At 44.4% G+C, this 19176-nt stretch overlaps 2 protein-coding genes across 5 annotated transcripts in view; both read left to right on the top strand.

The window, feature by feature from the left end:
- The window catches only part of LOC120452085 (segmentation protein cap'n'collar), a 41966-nt gene extending 23111 nt beyond the window's left edge, over positions 1 to 18855 (top strand). For 3 of the 4 annotated variants that reach the window (XM_039636150.2, XM_039636149.2, XM_039636151.2), the window contains 6 exons: positions 6367 to 6443; positions 6515 to 7087; positions 12457 to 12894; positions 12956 to 13043; positions 15750 to 17002; positions 17074 to 18855. In XM_039636150.2, coding sequence (XP_039492084.1) covers positions 6367 to 6443; positions 6515 to 7087; positions 12457 to 12894; positions 12956 to 13043; positions 15750 to 17002; positions 17074 to 17436 — 2792 coding nt within the window. In that variant the 3' untranslated portion in view covers positions 17437 to 18855. Of the gene's footprint in view, positions 1 to 6366; positions 6444 to 6514; positions 7088 to 12456; positions 12895 to 12955; positions 13044 to 13646; positions 13920 to 15749; positions 17003 to 17073 lie in introns of those variants that run through there. The other variant, XM_039636152.1, reaches the window with a different exon arrangement.
- LOC120452086 (transmembrane GTPase fzo) lies at positions 320 to 2745 on the top strand. The gene has a single exon (XM_039636153.2). The coding sequence runs from the start codon at positions 426 to 428 to the stop codon at positions 2595 to 2597; it is 2172 nt and encodes a 723-aa protein (XP_039492087.1). The 5' UTR covers positions 320 to 425; the 3' UTR covers positions 2598 to 2745.
- Positions 18856 to 19176: the final 321 nt, after the last annotated feature.

Raw genomic sequence — 19176 nt, 5'->3', positions numbered from 1 at the left:
TGGGTGATTCCATGATTGCGGTAATTGTGTTAATTTTTTTTTTTTTTTTTTGGGTAAATAAGTGTGTGTGTTTTCATTGGGCGGCGAGCTGGAAATCGTGCGGCTTTAAAGGCTGTGCATTTAGTTGAAAGGTATTGGGGTCAGTTTAAAATTGCAGCTAAATTGTGTCATATTATGGAATCAGGAATTGAATACGTGTTTTAATACAATTTGCATGTTCATGCAGCTAAAGTAATATCTTTAATGTGTACTTATAAAATGGAAATTTGAAGACAGAAAGCAGAAATTTACCCAAGCTCCTTGTATCAAAGCAGTTTATCATTCAGCATGCCACAACCCCTCAAAAAGCAAGTAAAACAACATCGTCTACAGTTTCCTTCCTATATTTTATAAATTGTAAACATCCTTTGTAATATCTGAGAAAAATGGCGGAATCAGACTCGGGAGAAAGTACTTCGTCGGTGTCCTCATACATATCCCGCTCGTCGGCGTCCTCGCGATTGAGTGAGTTTGTGGACGCGAAGACGGAGCTGCAGGATATATACCACGATTTGAGTAACTATCTGTCCAGTTTTCTAACCATTTTGGAGGAGAGTGTCCTGTTAAGAGATCGACAAATGCTGGAGCACCTGTGCGCCTTCTCCAGCAAAGTGGAGGCCATTGCAAAGGTACTTTCGCGCGATCGAATGAAGGTGGCATTTTTTGGACGCACCTCAAATGGCAAGAGTGCCGTGATCAATGCCCTGTTGCATGAGAAGATCCTGCCCAGCGCCATGGGCCACACCACCAGTTGTTTTTGCCAAGTGCAGGCCAATGGCTCTGACGAAACAATGGAGCACGTGAAGGTCGAGCAGGAGGAGCAGCACATGGAGCTGAGTGCCCTCAAGGAACTGGCCAGTGCACATTCGCCAAGGGCCCTGAAACCCTCGACGCTGCTGCAGGTGAATATGGCCAAGAACCGCTGCCCGATCTTGGACTACGACGTGGTTCTGATGGATACACCTGGCGTGGATGTGACCGCGCAACTGGACGACTGCCTGGATAGCTATTGCATGGATGCGGATGTATTCATCTTGGTTTTGAACGCAGAGTCCACTGTTTCGCGCGTGGAAAGGCAGTTCTTCAAGGATGTGGCAGCCAAACTCTCGCGTCCCAATCTCTTCATACTCAACAATCGCTGGGACAAGGCCAGCAGTCTGGAGCCGGAAATGGAGCAGCAGGTCAAGGATCAGCACATGGAGCGCTGCGTTAACCTGCTGGTGGATGAGTTGGGTGTTTATGCCAATGGGCAGGAGGCCTGGGAAAGGATCTATCATGTCTCGGCCTTGGAAGCCTTGCACATACGAAATGGTCACAATCAGAATCCCACGGCACAAACACAAGAGCGATACCAGGAGTTTCTGCGTTTCGAAAATGATTTTTCCAATTGCCTCGCCGAGTCTGCGTTGAAAACCAAGTTTGGGCCACACCTGCAGAGTGCACAGAAGATTTTAAACCAGCTGAAATCCACGTTGATTGGCCCTTTCATAGAAAAAGTAAGTCGGCTAATAGAGGAGAATAAGGAGAGGAGAGCCAACTTAAATGCGGAAATGGACGACTGGGTAATACTAATGCAAGATGACAGGGAAGAGCTGCAGATTTGGTTCGAACAACTAACTGAAATGACGCAACGTGTGGGTCAGAGTGTTTTAAACGAACAGATCAACACGTTAATACCCTCGGCTGTTTCATCCTTCGCGCAACCATTCCACCCCGAGTTCCCAGCACAAATTGGCCTATACCAGCGCTCCTTAAGTGCCCATTTGGATGAGCTTCTTGAGGATCGAGTGCTGCAATGTCTGTCCATGCCACTGCAGGAGAAGCTATTCCAAATGGAGAATGAACTGGAGCTGCAGATCACCGACAAATCTTACAACTGGCAGTTCATCTACAACGTGGATTGTCAATCCTATATGGTGGACTTTCAGCCAGATCTTAGGTTTATGTTTTCCCTGGGTTTTACCGCACTGTGGCATCGTCTCGAAGGAAATATACCACTGCAGGCAAGTGCATTCCGAATGCCAAAGTTACACAATGGCCACAAGAAATGCTTGCCACTGCCACCTTTGATGCACGGCAACCATTGGCAGATGCTGGAATCGTTGGTCAAGTCCAAAGGTAGCCTTGGAACCGTATTGCTGAGTGCCCTGGCCATCCGTTCGTTCAGCTGGCCAATCGTGTTGATCCTTGGCGGCGTCGTCGGATCCTTTTACCTCTACGAGTACGCCGCCTGGACGACAGCCGCCCAAGAGCGCAGTTTCAAGAGGCAGTACGTCAGGCTGTTGCAACAACGTCTGCGGGCGGATGTGCAGCAAACCGTCAACGGGTTTGAGTTCCAGTTGCGACAGCACCTGGCCAAAGTCCGAAATTGCTGGGAGGCCAAGTCCAATGAAACGCTGAGTGACCTGGAAGTGAGGACCTCGGAGCTGACCAAGCAAATAAAATCGATGGAGGTGCTGCAGCTGAAACTGAAGAAGTTTCGGGACGAGGGACAGCTGCTGGCCAGTCGATTGGCGGAGTTCCAGGAGACCTACTTGAGCAAGGGCTGCAAATTATGAGGGGGTTATTTTAAATTCTTAATTCTTAAGTTTCAATTTTCTTTGGTTAATTATTAATTGTAATTCCGTTGTTTTACTTTAAAATTTATATGTTCTTGTTCGGTTATTTTACAACATTAAACGTTTGGTCTGCGCCACTTTAAAGTTACTTCGTATCGCAAGAGTCTTAGCCATGCAAATTTAAGCAGTTTTTACTGCTGTTGACTGTTTAAATTACTTGATTAGATTGTTTTACCTTCCTCCTAATGGCTCACACACACACACGCACACTTTCGCACTGAGCAACATGCACATGCTGGGAATAAGAACGAGAGAACCAGTTTTGGCTCTTTTTTTTTGTTGGAAACATCGGGCTTAAACAAAGCGTCCATGTTGAAGCGGCCAAAAGCAAAAGTACAACAGATACAAACAGGCCAAGCTGAACTCTAAGCTCCGCCCATTGCTCACACACACACACACACATATACACCCAAGCAGTGCGAGTGCGCATGAACTAAGACAGCTCAAAACGGGGAGGAAGTGCATACGGTTGACTCGCTCGCACTCATGCGCTGGGCCCGCACTGAGAGCGCCATTTCTCTTGCGCCACTGCCGACGTCGACGTCGACAGCGAATGGCGGAGCAGCGACCGCGGCAGAGGCTTGAGCAGCGTTTTAGAATCGTATTTGAATTTTTATAAACGCTCGAGAAACGCTGGACGCTTGACGCGCGCGCAGAAAATCGCATAAGGGTAAAACTATATATGTGAATGGATATAATAACGCCACCGAACTCTTCTTCGTGGGCGTGGACAAGGCAAAAAGGACTCTGCTCCGGCGTAAAATTCGTTAACAACTCTGTGAGCCCGGCAAGGTGACGCGGCATTCCCAATCGACAGTTCGCATCGCTCGTTCTGGCCAAGTCAAGTGTTTCGGCTCTCTTTTTATGCTATGCCAATTAGATGATTTGAACATATTCTTGTTCGACTGTACACGTACAACTAATCATCAAACTGTGTCAAACATTAACATAAATTTTGTAAACTATTACGCGTCTGCATTTGTGCAAAAGATATACAACACAAAAAACATAACAAAAAAGTGAAAGTTACCAAATCCTACAAAAATACATACCAAGCTACCCATACTCAAGTGACCATTGTGCGATTCTAAAAAAAGACCCTTACAATAATCAAAGGCATTGCAAAATAACTTAAACCCATTTTCCACACATACAATCGAATTGTGCAAAGCACAAAAAAAAAGCCAAAAATAAAGACAACACAATACAAAGTCTGTCTGCAACGGAAACGGCAATATCGAAGTTGCGATTGGATTGCTTTTGCTTTGGCTGCTTTTAGTCGGCACGCCATTGTTGATTCTGCAACATTTTGGCTGTCAAAACGTTACATAATTGTCAAAGTGTTTGGCCAAATATCAACAACAATCAGCGCTTTATTGCAACGATTTGTATTCAATCTGCTCACAAAAGCCAACTACAACCATCTTTGCGACAATCAACGTCGAAAAAAAAATAACAAACTAAAACAGTCAAGACCCATTCGACTTTGGCTCTACAGACGTTTTTGTTTCTTGGATTATAAACACGAATAGTTCACAGATATCAACGGCGTCATCATTGCAGCATCCCTTGAACGCATAAAGGTTCGTAATGGTGTTCGATCATATTACCGAATGTAGAGCTTTACTATTGGCGCCCAACGTGGGGCATTACAGTTAGAATGGGGTGGAAGTTTTTGGGTACATAAGCAGTATTCTCTTTCTTCTTTTTCCTTCTATTCCAAACAATAATTACACATAAACTGTTTTTCTGTTTGTTTTCAATCTCTGCTATAACCACCATCATTCAGGCAAGTCAAGCCGTATTTACCTCTTCGATTAGGCTTATAATCTGAACAAACATAAGGGTAAGGGTACCGCCCAATACCACCCCAAAAACTACACTCGTTCTCACCCCTGTGACAATATCAAGTAGCCGTCGGTGTTTAGTGCTCAATCAACCCCATTAGCGGCTCCATTACGGAACGCTCCCACAGTATTCCTCCCTCACTTCCTTCCGAGCGAACTTCCTGAAAGGTAACCGAAAATTGAAGTACCCACACTCCCATACCAATATGGCAATATGGTCAAACAATGCTTGCCCCCATCAACGCCTTCTGTGCGCCTTGTCGCCTAATTGCTGGTGACAGTTGACAGTTGCTCCTGACCAACTGGACGACTAAACAAAGACCAGCACACGAACCCTATGAATCTACCAATATTTTCGTTGTCGTTTCGGCCACAATGCTGCGAGGTGGAAACCCACGAAACGAGAGAGGCAAACAATCAGCCCAAAGACCAAAAACGATAAGTAAACAATTCGAAACCCACACGAACGCATTCCAAAATTAACGGACCACGAATTGTTACCACAAAAAAAAAAAAGGAAAAAAGAATTTAAGCAAAGAAGGGAGAACCCTAAAATAACAGGCTATAAGCCAGCAAGCCGAAAAAAAAACATGGCCAGAACAGAACGGGCCCAAAATGGTTGCGATGGAAATTGGGAAATGCTGGCCGCGGGGGAATGAGTTGTTTTGTAACCAATCGTAAGAATAACAAAGCAGTTGCTAGAATTGTGTTGGCCGGGCCCACAGAACCACCAAACTGTTCCATCTCTGATGTTTATTCTAATTTTTTGACCCGACTCAAGTGCTCCGGTAAAGGTCGTCGTCGTCGTCGTCACACCACTTGAGTCTCTATTCTTCTCTCTCTCCTGTCTTTTTCGACCAAGTTGCGCCCTCATTTGAGCCTTTATTTTTTCGGGTTTTCATTTTGGCTTTATCTAGATGTGTTTGCCCACCTCGGACTCTCTGCGTTGTTTTCCCTCTTCGTGGAACTCGATGCGATGTTAAGTAGTAATTTTCTGATAATATCCAATACCCCCACTCAGTTCTTGACTTCGCTTTTCCCGAGAATTTGAGCATTTCCACTGCAAATATTTGGCTGCCATCAATATTTGAACAGGAATCAATTGTCTGCGAGTCAATTGTAAGCGATACACTTGAGGGAAGCTTTCTTGTGGCTTTGTTGTGCCTCGAGTTTAGTTTGTGTTTAGTTTGCGATATCTGTGAGCTGTCAAAACTGATCATCAATTAAGTGGAAAGAGATGGCGGTGAGACCGCAGGGAGCTTGGGAAATCGTTCATTTATTGCAATATTTCAATATTTTTCAGCTGCTTCCGTCAGACGGCTTGTGAGTGAAGGAGATCTCTCAAAGATCACGTTTTTATGATTATGATTAATGATCGACTCTAGTTACTGTCCACTCTGTGATCTCTCCACTGATCTGGCAAACTCAGTCTCAGTCTCCCACAGGAAAGTGCTACTGTTTGGAACGCTCCTTATTTACCTACTTTCCTGTTTACTTTACTTTACTGTTTTTGTAGCAGAAAATCGATCACTCTCTGGGGAGTTGCGAGGCAAAGTGGGCGAGTGTAATAAGGAATACAGCTACTCCATTCAAATGATCAAAATATTTTCCTATATTCTTCATGCTTTGATATGCTCACAAAGATATAAGCTCTGGGGAAATTGAAACTCCAAGGGGAATACAGTTTATTTATTACAAATATTGTGGGCGATCAAAAGATTGCATTCTTCTAATTCTTGGTAATTGTAGGGATAGTTTTTAAAACAACAATACCAAACGACATAGACCATTCTGACCAGAACTAATAGCAAATCGTGTGGAGTTGGATTATATTTTAAAATGTTTCATTCTTCTTTATTCAGGTGAATACATTCGCTTGCCCCTGGATGAGTTGTTGAACGACGTACTCAAGCTCTCTGAATTTCCGCTCGAAGACGAGGTAAGTTCAATGCACCCCATCTATGTATGTCTTCCAAAATCCCTTACCGTCTTCTTACTCCAACCAACTAGTTATCCGACGATCCGGTGGCCTCCACTTCGCAGGCAGCTGCCGCATTAACCGAGAATCAAGCACAGCGGATTGTTTCGGAGACCGGTGAGGATTTCCTCAGTGGCGACGGAGTACCCAGCAAGCAGCGCAGGATCGGAGCGGAGAACAACAAGGACAAAGAACCGGAGAAGGCGGACGGCGATAGCTTCTCGGTGAGCGACTTCGAGGATCTGCAAAACTCTGTGGGCTCGCCCCTGTTTGACTTAGATGAGGACGCCAAGAAGGAACTAGACGAGATGTTGCAATCAACGGCTCCGCCATACCACCACCCTCATCCGCACCACGGCCACCACCCTCACGCTCATCCCCATAGCCACCACCATGCGTCCATGCACCATGCCCATGCCCACCATGCTGCCGCTGCAGCTGCCGCCCACCAGCGTGCTGTGCAGCAGGCCAACTATGGTGGTGGAGTCGGTGTTGGTGTTGGTGTCGGTGTGGGCGTTGGCGTTGGAGTGGGCGTGGGCAGCGGCACGGGCAGCGCCTTCCAGAGGCAGCCAGCTGCCGGCGGATTCCATCATGGCCATCATCAGGTATGTGTGCATCGATCGTAATCCTCTGAAACACAGACAAAAAGAAGGTATATTTATTTATAATTTGATGCGGATGCTCGGTTCAAGTGCTGCCATCCGTCGAGCGCTCCACATACTTACATGCATACACATGTATGTGCATAGCGAGCCGAACGTGAGTGTATGTACAGCTGCGGTCGAAATAATAGGGACTTTAAATCAATTCTTGGGTTTTAAGACAAACATATTAGATTATGTATTTGTTCAAAAGATAAATTCTGTAATTTAGTTATATTTTACTTGGAATTCCATTCATTGCAGTTTTACTGTCTGTATTAAAGGGAAGTTTAAATTAATATTTTTGGCACGATTTAAAAACTAAATTTAACCCATATGACTCATATATCGACCTCAGTTGTATATGCTGTTGGTGTATACATATGTATTCATTTAAGGATCATTTGCACGTCGCTTTCGTTATTCTTGGGCCGCTTCTCGTTCTGGAGTGGCTCTTTTCACTGTTCGGTTTTATTATTTGGTTTTTGCTTTTTTTTTTTTACGTTCTTCGTGATCTGCCTTCCATTTCTTCTGGCTCTTCACGTGGTTTGGCCTCGTCCGCCGACCTCCTTCCTCGCGTTCCGTGGTGTTCTGAGGCACTTGATCTTGGGGCTGCTCTCCTCAAGAGGAGCCGTGTTGTTGCTGTTTGTACAAAGCTTCAAATCTGGTTGTACATATGCTCCCTCTCCCCACTTTGCCGCCAATGTCTCTCTCTCCTGGCCCGAAAGTCAAACGCTTTTATTCCGTTTCCAGCCACAAGTTCGTCAATCAAGTTCCCAGTCTTCAGTCTCAGTCTCTGTGTTCCCTCACTCCCCTGAACTCTTCAATCTTCGCCAGCTTTTTAGCCGTTTCTTGTCGGACGAATTCTTGTATTATTATTTTTTGGCTTTTGTTGTAAACGCTCATAAAAAATGTACGGCAACAGCTACAAAATCATGGCAGTGAGGCGAATGCGAGCAATGTTGAGATAATATATACATATAACATACATACACATAGTCTCCCATCTTGGTTTTATAACTCGACTGGGCTGCTCTTCAAATTTGTTAAGTTTTCTAAAGATTTTTCCTAACACGTTTCGTTTTTAATCTCATTGAGTAATGATCTTGCTTAGGTTGCTTGGATTCTACAAATTTCAGATACATATTTTCTGTTAGAGATCCCTTATTTTGAATGAATAGAATGTTATAATATATGTTATAAATAATATTGTTATTACTTTCTTCGGGGCCAATAAAACTAATCCACCGCAAGTCTGAGTCGCACAGGTGCTTTCTCAATGAAGTGCTTCCTGAACCTGTGCTCAACCTTTGACCTGCCTGCTCTTTTCGAGAAAGAGACAGACATAGAGTTGGTGAAAAGAGACAGCAGCAAGCAGTCACGAAGTCAGCGGCAATTACTGTAAAGCCATTTCGCCGGTAGCAAACTCATAAACTCATACACCAACTCACATAAAGGGAAAACCACAGTGGTCACCCCGAGTTGGTGGATTAGGCTTAGTCCGGCGTGTTTGATGTGGTCCGTTCAGTTTGTCCCTATGCCGTTCAGTTTTGTGAATGCCAGCGGGTTGTCGGCTCTCGGCACTTGGGCAAAGCCATTTAATGAGCCAGATGATCGGTTATTCGCAGGATTCCGCAGAACTGCAGTCGGCCCAAAATCCTTTGCCAACTCTCTGGGGAGATTTACCCATTGCCATTTACCATTTGGAAGATTCCGTTCAACGGAAAGTGTCATTAGGCGGCTTTGAGCTTTGTTATTCCAGCACTTCTTGCAGCACTTGATCCTAGCGCGAATAATCATTATGCAACTTCCTGATCGCCGCACTCAATTTGCCATTTGCCATTTGCATTTGCATTCATTGATGATGTGCCTTTGTGCAGTGGCTACCTGTCTCCTAAGGTGGCTATCTATCTCTGCACTGCGAGAAATTTCGTAAAAAAAAGCATAAGACTGCTGCATAGAAAGTTACATGATTGGGCAGGGAACTTTAGCTATGATTGATATTTGGGAATTCTTTACAAATAATATTTGCATTTTATAACTCATACTAATAACTAATACTAATAAATAATACTAATACTAATTGCTAATTGCAATCACTAAGCTAAACTCTTGGGTGCTGTGTGTTTCGTTACGTAGACTTTTTGCTTGGGCCTGAATATTTGCATTGTTTCTTTTGGCATCTCGTCTCTTGTCTCTTGGCTTGCAATGTGCCACTTGACTTTTCCGCATGGTACCGAAGTGTTTATTGAATTCGGTGGCACTTTGCCGCCTTGCCTGCCCTCCAATTTGCTGCTCGACCCCCCTCCACCCCCCTCGCTGCAGCTTGATTGCATCTTTTGAGCTCCGCTCGGCGGTAGCCCCTGCAATTAAATCCCCATTTAGCGCGCGCGAATTACAACAAAAAAATTTATCTCTTAATGTCCGTCCCTTACCGCTGCCCCCCTTGCCCTCTAATCGCCCCTTTGCACGGCTTTAATTATGTGAATTTTAAATATTTGCAAAAAGCTTAGCGCTGCAAAATCAGCGCAAAGTGAAAAAACAAAAAAAAAAACTTTATTAATTATTTTACAGCATCTCTGTTTTGCTGCGCTGTTTTTCTTGGCTGTAGTTTTTTCCCTGCCCAACTTTTTTGTATTTTTTTTTATTGCTGTACGATTTTAATTCAATTTATGTAAACAGTTTGATGGCTGCGGAGGCTTAAGTTGCGCCGCGAACTGCGAAACTCAGACTGCGGCTGTCATGGGACTCGATTTGTGCACACACATAAATCAAGTTAATGACAAAAAACTGAAAAAAAAACACACGAAACTACCGCTCAGGTGTGATGACTGAAGTCTGGCGGGGATTTGCTGGTAGTTGGCAACAGGGAGCAAGTGGAATCCATAGAATATAGTAGTTCAAGTCGGTGAATCCCGGCTGGCCATTGATGTATTGGCAATTTCGCGGAAATATTTTGAAGATTAAACAGCCATTTTGGGAAGTCGTTTAATTAAAAATAGGTTTTTCTTACTAAATGTAGTTGTAGCAATTTGCGTTAAATTTCGATTTAAACTTTATTTTGAGCATCAATGTTTTTGAAGAATTGCCTACCATTAATAATAATTGTGTATAAATGTGCAGCATGTTTTGTGTAAATTGAGCAAAAATGATCAATGAGCTTTGAGGTAATTTACGCTTCATTTAAAAATAGTTATTTGTATAGTAGGAGGGTGTACACAATGCAATGAATTATTTGAGCATTAAAGGGGAACTGGAAAATGCAGCTTCTTGAATTTAGAGAACTAGAAAATTCAGCTTCTTGAATTTAAAGAACTAGAAAATGCAGCTTCTTGAATTTAAAGAACTAGAAAATGTGCTTTCTTGAATTTAAAGAACTAGAAAATGCAGCTTCTTGAATTTAGAGAACTAAGAAATGTGCTTTCTTGCATTTTAAGAACTAGAAAATGTACTTTCTTGAATCTAAAAAAAAAAGAAAGCCGCTTCAGATTATAATCTTAATCTAGCGAAGCCCGCATGACAACCGTTAATGGGATCGGCAATAATGAAAAACTCTTAAATGATAGTAATTCCCCCTATCAAATATGCAATCTAATGCACCTACCTCCCTTTTCTACGCCGTAACGCCGTAACGGTTGAGTTTGAATTAAAGGTTCCGAAGAATCGATTCTTCTGCCCACAAAAGCACCTAGACGAACTCACTCTCGATGCATCCAGATCGATGGATGTGTGCAGTAGGGAAGAAGGAAGGAGATCTCGGCTACCGTGTCTAAGTCGGCGGTTGGATTTGTTTGCGTGTGAAGCGTAACAAACAATGGCCAACACCAGAAGTTAATGACAAGACAGTGACAATTCAAATTACACATGCGCGCGATGCGCGTTGCGCACTCACAGATACAAAGATACAAAGATACGACCCATACATACAAGCGATACAAGCGACTGCAACTGGCTGAAGTGAACGCCCAATGGCTCCTACCTACCTGCCACCTCCAATTTTGGTCTTCCACATACAAACACATACCTGTTTGCGTTTGCGTTCAGGAGCGTGTTGAGGCATTCATTAGATACACATGCGAGTGGTGGAATGATGGTGAGATACTCGGGCATACAGGTTGTTTGCTCAGCCCTCGCTAGCACACACACACACACACACACACACACACAGACATGGTTGCATCTCCTCGGAGTATCTGTGTGAGTTGCCTTGGCTACTGTCATTCCGTCAGTCAGTCAGTTGATGCTGGTCAAACGACAACTCAACGTCAACGCGCAAAGGAGTTCGATCCGAATCCAGAATTTTTGATTCTTTTGTCGGAATAATCGTTTCGTTTCTCGGTTTCTTGGTTTCTCGATTTTCGATCCGTATCGGCAATGTCAGTGTCAAAGTGCATCAGCATCAACGTCAGCCAGATATAGGTGTCCATCGCATCTGAAAGATCTTAATTGCACGCGGCGGCATTTAGCATTAAGAACAAATTGGTGCCGCCAAAAAGAAGGAAAGAGTCGAGTCGCGTCGATAAAGGATCGCAGTTCGAGGAATATTGATTGTTATTATTCGAGTGTGAGTGTGAATGTGAGTGATTCAGAAGAGAGTCAAATATGAAATAATAATAATACCCTTGCCCATTCGCCCACGCCACGCGGTGGCTGCGGAATTAGTTGAACAAATAAATAAGCACACCGGTAATTAACAATAACAAAAGGCGGCCTAATGAAGTCGTAGTGGTAGTCTCACGATCTCCGGCCATCAGTCAGATGCCCAGACTTACACAGCCAGCTTTTTACAGAGGAGTCTTAGGAAAACAGAAATATAAAAGGGGCAGGGGGATAAAAATAAGAAATAAAAAAAACTGAAACTGAAACAAAAATACAACTGGCAAAGACCGCTGGCTGAGCAGAGCTGAGCTGAGCTGCGAACCCCGAGCACTTGTCAATTTGAAAGATACGAATTTCATTTCAATTCCACATTGATCGATCTGGCAGTCAAATCGCCACAACGATACATTGTGCACGTTTTTTGGCTTTACACACAGAGAGTCTCGACTCTGATTTCGAGCTGGAGTTAAAGTCAAAGTCGGAGTTGGAGTTGGAGACTCTGACAGCCAGGAGATTGTTACTTGTAGCGCAATTTGAATTCGGTTTATTGTCTGGCTTGGCGCGTTTCTAGAGAATTCCCCTGGCGGATGATTGATCGGTTATTGAGTTATAAGTTTCGTAATTCCGAACCCTTCTCACCTTGTTAATACATCAACGCGGCTAAGCGACGAGCGCCGTATTAATCAATGTCTTTAACCATAACCTCTCCCCCTTTATCTCATCTCCACTTGCAGAGCCGCATGCCGCGTCTGAATCGCAGCGTTTCGATGGAGCGTCTTCAGGACTTTGCCACCTACTTCAGTCCCATTCCCAGCATGGTGGGCGGGGTATCCGATATGTCGCCATATCCGCACCACTATCCCGGCTACTCCTACCAGGCGAGTCCCTCGAACGGAGCACCCGGCACTGCGGGCCAGCATGGCCAGTATGGCAGTGGCGCCACTGCTACCTTGCAGCCACCGCCACCACCACCGCCGCACCACGCGGCCATGTTGCACCACCCGAATGCCGCATTGGGCGACATCTGCCCCACCGGACAGCCGCACTACGGGCACAATCTGGGCTCGGCTGTGACCTCCAGCATGCATCTGACCAACTCCAGTCACGAGGCCGATGGAGCTGCCGCTGCTGCGGCCGCCTACAAGGTGGAGCACGATCTGATGTACTACGGGGTAAGTGGGATACACCTCAACTCGCAGTGGCAGCTAGTCTATAAACGTTGATTCCCTTTAGAACACCTCATCGGATATTAACCAGACGGATGGCTTCATCAACTCGATTTTCACCGACGAGGATCTGCACTTGATGGACATGAATGAGAGTGAGTACTCAGTTTATATAGCTTCAAAATTCCGAAAAACTTAAAATTTCAACAAATTATAACAAGTTAGTTCGTTTGACCAAATATTCTAGATAGCATGTAAGCTTACCCTAAGTTTCTCTCAGTGCTGAGCTTTCTGCTTGCCAAAAAGTTCTCTTGAAAGATGAACGAGCTTTAGGTCCATTAAGTGGATTGCGCATCGTTGCCGAATTCCGCACCCACTTACCGCGAGCTTTCACTCAGAACAAGCGAAAGAGCGAGGAACGTAAAGCGCGTGCACAAGTTTCACTCGGCCCATGAGCTTTTTTTACAGTTTATCATTCTTGCGCGATTAGCATACAAAATTTTGTACAATTAGTTCACAGTTGAGTGTTTAGAGTGGAAGGGAGCGGAGCGGGCGCTCAGGTTTCGCTATTGCCACTCACTTGCGATTCAGACGACAACCAGCGAAAATAATAACAACAACAATAGTAAAACAACAACAAAAAAGCACTCACTCAAGAGGCAGGGCGGAAAGCAAAGCGAAAAGAACAGAGCGCAAGGCAGAGGCAAATCAGTCGAACACGAACAATCGAATACGATAGTAAAGTAAATATTAGAACCGACGCGACTCGAAAATCCATTTAGCCCTACATATGTACAAATATATATGTAGATATATACATATGCAGTAAATATCGCAACGCTCAACGTGCCGTAAAGTTAATGAAATTAGCATAACCAATTTGATAAAAATAATGACGCATTTCGATTGAGTGTAGCAGATATACCAGCTACCTATGCACATGTATATGTAGCTATATAATTTAGCTCAGTGTGTTTTTTTAAATTCTGTAGCAGCAGCATCCCAAAAACGGTGAACGGGCCATTCAACAGGTGAGAGTGAGTGATATCGGGGAAATGGAAATGGATCGGAAAATGCTCTGAATCGGAGGTGGTGGGTGGTTGGGTGGTGAGGGGGTGGGTGTTATTTTCGGTGTTGCCAAAAACGAAAGAAGAGCGAAAGCCCTCAAATATATTTTACTTGTGACCGCGTAACAATTTTTTCATTAGTCATGCCGCACGGCGATCTTTGTTGTTTTTTTCTGATTCCGTTTCTGATATCAGCGGAACGTTCTTAGCTCTCTCTCTCTCTCTCTCTCTCTCTCTCGAGCGGTTTCCCTACCGCTCCCCCTCCCGCTGTTGCTGTCGCTGCCTAATGCCCGCTCAGCAAGTTTTTTTTTTTTTTTTCATTTCGTTCATTTTATTATTTGCCCGCCTGTTTGCTGTTTACTATTTTTAAACTGCTGAGTCATCGCTATTCGAAACAATAACGTTAAAAAAAGCTCTGAAGAGCATAGGAGAGTAGGAGAATAGTGCTAATATCTAGCCGCAGAATTCCAAAGGAGTTGCTAACGTATGTATGTATGTACGTAACGTATGTACGTAACGTAAGTGGGTTACGTCCTAACGAAACAAAGACGTTCCCAATTTGGATTTTCATATTATTATTAAGCTCTTTATTTTCTGCACATCATGAAACGTGTCACTGGCTTTAACGGTTATCTTTATGGTTTCCGTTATGTCTTGCGTTCAGTTCGTGGCTGATAACTCTCCTGCACAGTTACAGTGCACTATCGCTAAAGGGAACCCCTACCCTTTACTGCTATTATTTTGATCAAGTTGATAATGCATCTGGGAAACTTAAAAGTAATAGCGCTATAAACATCACCGCTTATATTGGTTAAAGGTTCATAAAACGGAGCTTTCATTATAGGCAGAGTGCGCCGTAATCTTGTACGTGCTCATACAAAGTATCGCATTTTGTCAAGTCATCAATGTTTATGGTTTAAGCTTTGACCTTGCTCACCGAGGGTATAAATACAATCAGCTTACGAATTGATTTGTCTAATTAGCTGCAGGCGTGCACTAATGCCAGATTGCACATGGAGATTATGTGATTTTGGTTGGATCAGAAAACAAAAATTAAAAATAAATATGTTTATACATATGTATATGCCCCTTGGGCGTGTCGCATATTCTCCGTTTAGACTGTGATTAGATAAACTCGGGGGCAGCAAATCTGACTGCTTCTTATCAGCAAGATGTGGAAAAGTGGCCAGGTATTTGCGAAACAGCAAAAACAGCTCTTCCCCACACACGCATACGCATACGCTTATTCCTTATCGCGCGATAAGATAAGTCCAGTGAAATATGGAAAATGACTGCACAATTTTTTAGTACTTCTCCTCATTCCGAGCGGCGAAACTGAATGCTGAGTACTGAATGCTAGTCGTAAATTTGTGCTGAATAATCGAAGCTGCGAGTGACTCAAGACGACGTGTCTTGCGATAAGGGCGATCCCTAATCAACCCCGTCTACTTGAAGTGGGTCAGGCCAAAAGCAGCAGCACTACCAGTTGGGAAACTAGTTCGATTTCGATCAATTGAGAGGATAGCCTAAATGAATATTGCACTCGTAGTGCAATCATTTCCATCTCACGATTGTAGCAATAAACAGATATGTATTTAGTTCAATGGAAAAGTTGTTAAGTTTGGTGATCACACCTAAAGTAGGTACTTTGATTAGGAGCTTAGGTAGATTACTTTGAGTTAGTAGGATCAGAGCCCTTTGGTTCGCTTAAGTGATTAGGGCATAAGATTGCAATGAAGTAACTGATGTTTCTATAATATACTCTATTAACTAACCCACTATCTTTCATTGCAGGCTTCTGTCGCATGGTTGACAACAGCACCAGCAACAACTCCTCGGTTCTGGGCTTGCCCAGCAGTGGACATGTTAGCAACGGCTCCGGCAGCTCGGCACAACTTGGGGCGGGAAATCCGCACGGTAACCAGGCCAACGGAGCGTCCGGCGGCGTGGGCCCAATGAGTGGCTCAGCTGTGGGCGCTGGAGCAACGGGAATGACCGCCGATCTCTTGGCCAGCGGCGGTGCAGGAGCACAAGGCGGTGCGGATCGTTTGGACGCGTCCAGCGACAGTGCTGTCAGTTCGATGGGTTCCGAGCGAGTGCCGTCCTTATCCGACGGCGAGTGGGGTGAGGGCAGTGACTCCGCCCAGGATTACCATCAGGGCAAGTATGGCGGCCCCTATGACTTTAGCTACAACAACAATTCGCGGCTTAGCAGCGCAACACGTCAGCCGCCGGTGGCGCAGAAGAAACATCAGCTGTACGGCAAGCGGGATCCCCATAAGCAGACGCCCTCGGCTCTGCCACCAACAGCTCCACCAGCAGCCGCGACTGCAGCCCAATCGCAGAGCATCAAGTACGAGTACGATGCTGGCTACGCCTCCTCGGGAATGGCCAGCGGTGGAATCAGTGAGCCAGGAGCAATGGGACCCGCTCTATCCAAGGACTATCATCATCACCAGGCTTACGGCATGGGAGCCAGCGGCAGCGCCTTTTCCGGCGACTATACCGTACGACCATCGCCCAGGACTTCGCAGGATTTGGTGCAACTAAATCATACCTACTCGCTACCCCAGGGAAGTGGATCCCTTCCCCGACCCCAGGCTCGCGATAAGAAGCCTCTGGTGGCCACTAAAACCGCTTCAAAGGGATCGAGTGCCGGCAATAGCAGCAGTGTCGGCGGCAACAGCAGCAGCTTGGAGGAGGAGCATCTGACTCGTGATGAAAAGCGCGCCCGATCACTGAACATACCCATTTCGGTGTCGGACATCATCAACCTGCCCATGGACGAGTTCAACGAGCGCTTGTCCAAGTACGATCTAAGCGAGAACCAGTTGTCCCTGATTCGCGACATTCGTCGGCGTGGAAAGAATAAGGTTGCTGCGCAAAACTGCAGGAAACGCAAATTGGACCAGATCCTGACCCTCGAGGATGAGGTGAACGCGGTGGTTAAGCGCAAGACCCAACTCAATCAGGACCGGGATCATTTGGAGGGCGAACGCAAGCGCATCTCGAACAAGTTTGCCATGTTGCATCGTCATGTCTTCCAGGTAGGTGTCACTCAAATGCAGAACTGCATAGATTTGATTTTAATAAACTAATCAAATTCTTTATCTTGCAGTACCTTCGGGATCCCGAGGGAAACCCCTGCTCGCCGGCGGACTACAGTTTGCAGCAGGCTGCCGATGGCTCCGTCTACTTGCTACCCCGGGAAAAGTCCGAGGGCAATAACACGGCTACGGCTGCGTCCAATGCTGTTTCGTCGGCCAGTGGAGGAAGTCTGAATGGCCATGTGCCCACACAGGCGCCCATGCACAGCCATCAGAGCCACGGAATGCAGGCGCAACATGTGGTCGGTGGGATGTCGCAGCAACAGCAGCAGTCGAGGCTGCCTCCACACCTGCAACAGCAGCAGCAACATCATCTGCAGTCGCAGCAACAGCAGCCGGGCGGACAGCAGCAGCAGCAGCACCGCAAGGAATGAAAGTACCTGTTGCGAATTGCCGCAACTAAGAGTTGGTTCACTAGTTTCCAGCGCGGGCAGCAGCATCGATCCGAGCAGCAGCAGCAGCAACAGCAACAGTTTGAATACCGCTACGACATGTTGAACAACAGTTATCTGTACTACTGAGCGGCGATTTGGATATTCTTCTTCCTGCATTAGATGCCACATGTTGCTGGCAACACTCGATGCACCTGCTGCTTTCGGCCCATTGGAGCTCTTTCATTTATCGCACCAATCCTCCCATTTTAATGGTTTACTCATTTAGTCAGCATGATTGTTATTTATTTTTTAATTAATTGATTATTTGGACTCGTCCAAGTCCTTTTTGCGCGCCTGTTGTCCCTTCTGGACAGCGCATACGAAGCCTTTTACTTAATTGCAATTACTAAAAACAATACTTGTGATAAAAAAGCTCTTTAACTCCGAAATCTATGCGCCGCGAAGCGCATGCTGACAGAAAAACACGCAGAATCAGATCCGAAAAGAATGTAATTAAATATGCTTCAGATGAATTTGTAAATCAGTAAACAAATCACATTCACAACCAATCCCACACATCCATCTCTCATCAACGCGTCGTCCAACAATATTTGATGGTGAAACCGCTTACATCTCTATAATATTAGCTTGTAAAATATGAAAACACACAGATGGATGAAGAGAAAAAAATGTAAAAAATAGACGATAGGAAATCACACACAAAAACACAAATCGATTGTAAAGGTTGGAAATATTGCTGGACATTTCATGAATTACGGGCGTAAGACACTTACATGTAAGCTATCATCTAGTGAGAGATCTACCACAGCGGTAAATAGTTGTAAATCGTTCTAAACTCATAAGGCATTTATCAAAATCCCATACACAAAAAATAACACAAATTAGCCTATCACTTCGAGCTAGCCCTTAGCATCTGTAAATACATAACTTAAACTTAGCTAACATTTAATCAACCAGCGCTAGGCTACGGAAACTAAGAGGGTGCTAACACACCTCAAAGAAACTAAAGAAAATACTAAAACACAAAAAAAAAGGAAAGAAACGAAAAATTTAAACAAAAATAATGGCTCGTGCTAGAGCATACCGTTAACTGTCTTTGAAACGGTTTAGTAAATAAGCGATTAAGAGATATTAATATTTAATATTCTTAAACATGTCCTACAGCATAAAGAGTTTAACTTTAAACTAAGCTACAGCTACATAAACAGATACGATATCAACTTAAACAAATCCGATACGAAAACAAAACGTAGATCTATTGTTAATATAGGCATATGTATTTTAATTGTTGTAATGAATTTCGCGCACATTTGGAAGTCGATTGTTGCAAGTCGAAATCGAGAACTACGAAATTCAATAAAACTGCGCAACTTTAATAAAACGATTATTTGTTGTAAATGGAAATTGAACTAATTACTACTACATAACAAATACATAACAAGAAACCCCCTTCGCATATTCTATTAACATAAATTTTGGTACGAGAAGTGCTTAGACACCAACAATGTCCTTGATGCGCTATCGAGAGCTTCCAAGGATCTCTGAGCACCTTTGACCAATCCCTGTACTTGTATGTCGCTATATATTTGTGTATGTTTCATATGAGAAATTTGTATGCTTTAAAAATGATAAACTTTTCCTCAGCTAAACAAAGAACGTCAAAATTAAAGAAAAAAACACTACAAAAATATATCCACTGACTTTTATTGTTTCTGTAGT

This window comes from Drosophila santomea, chromosome 3R, assembly GCF_016746245.2.
Source record: "Drosophila santomea strain STO CAGO 1482 chromosome 3R, Prin_Dsan_1.1, whole genome shotgun sequence".
NCBI lineage: Eukaryota > Metazoa > Arthropoda > Insecta > Diptera > Drosophilidae > Drosophila > Drosophila santomea.
This window is presented reverse-complemented; position numbering and strand designations above follow the sequence as displayed.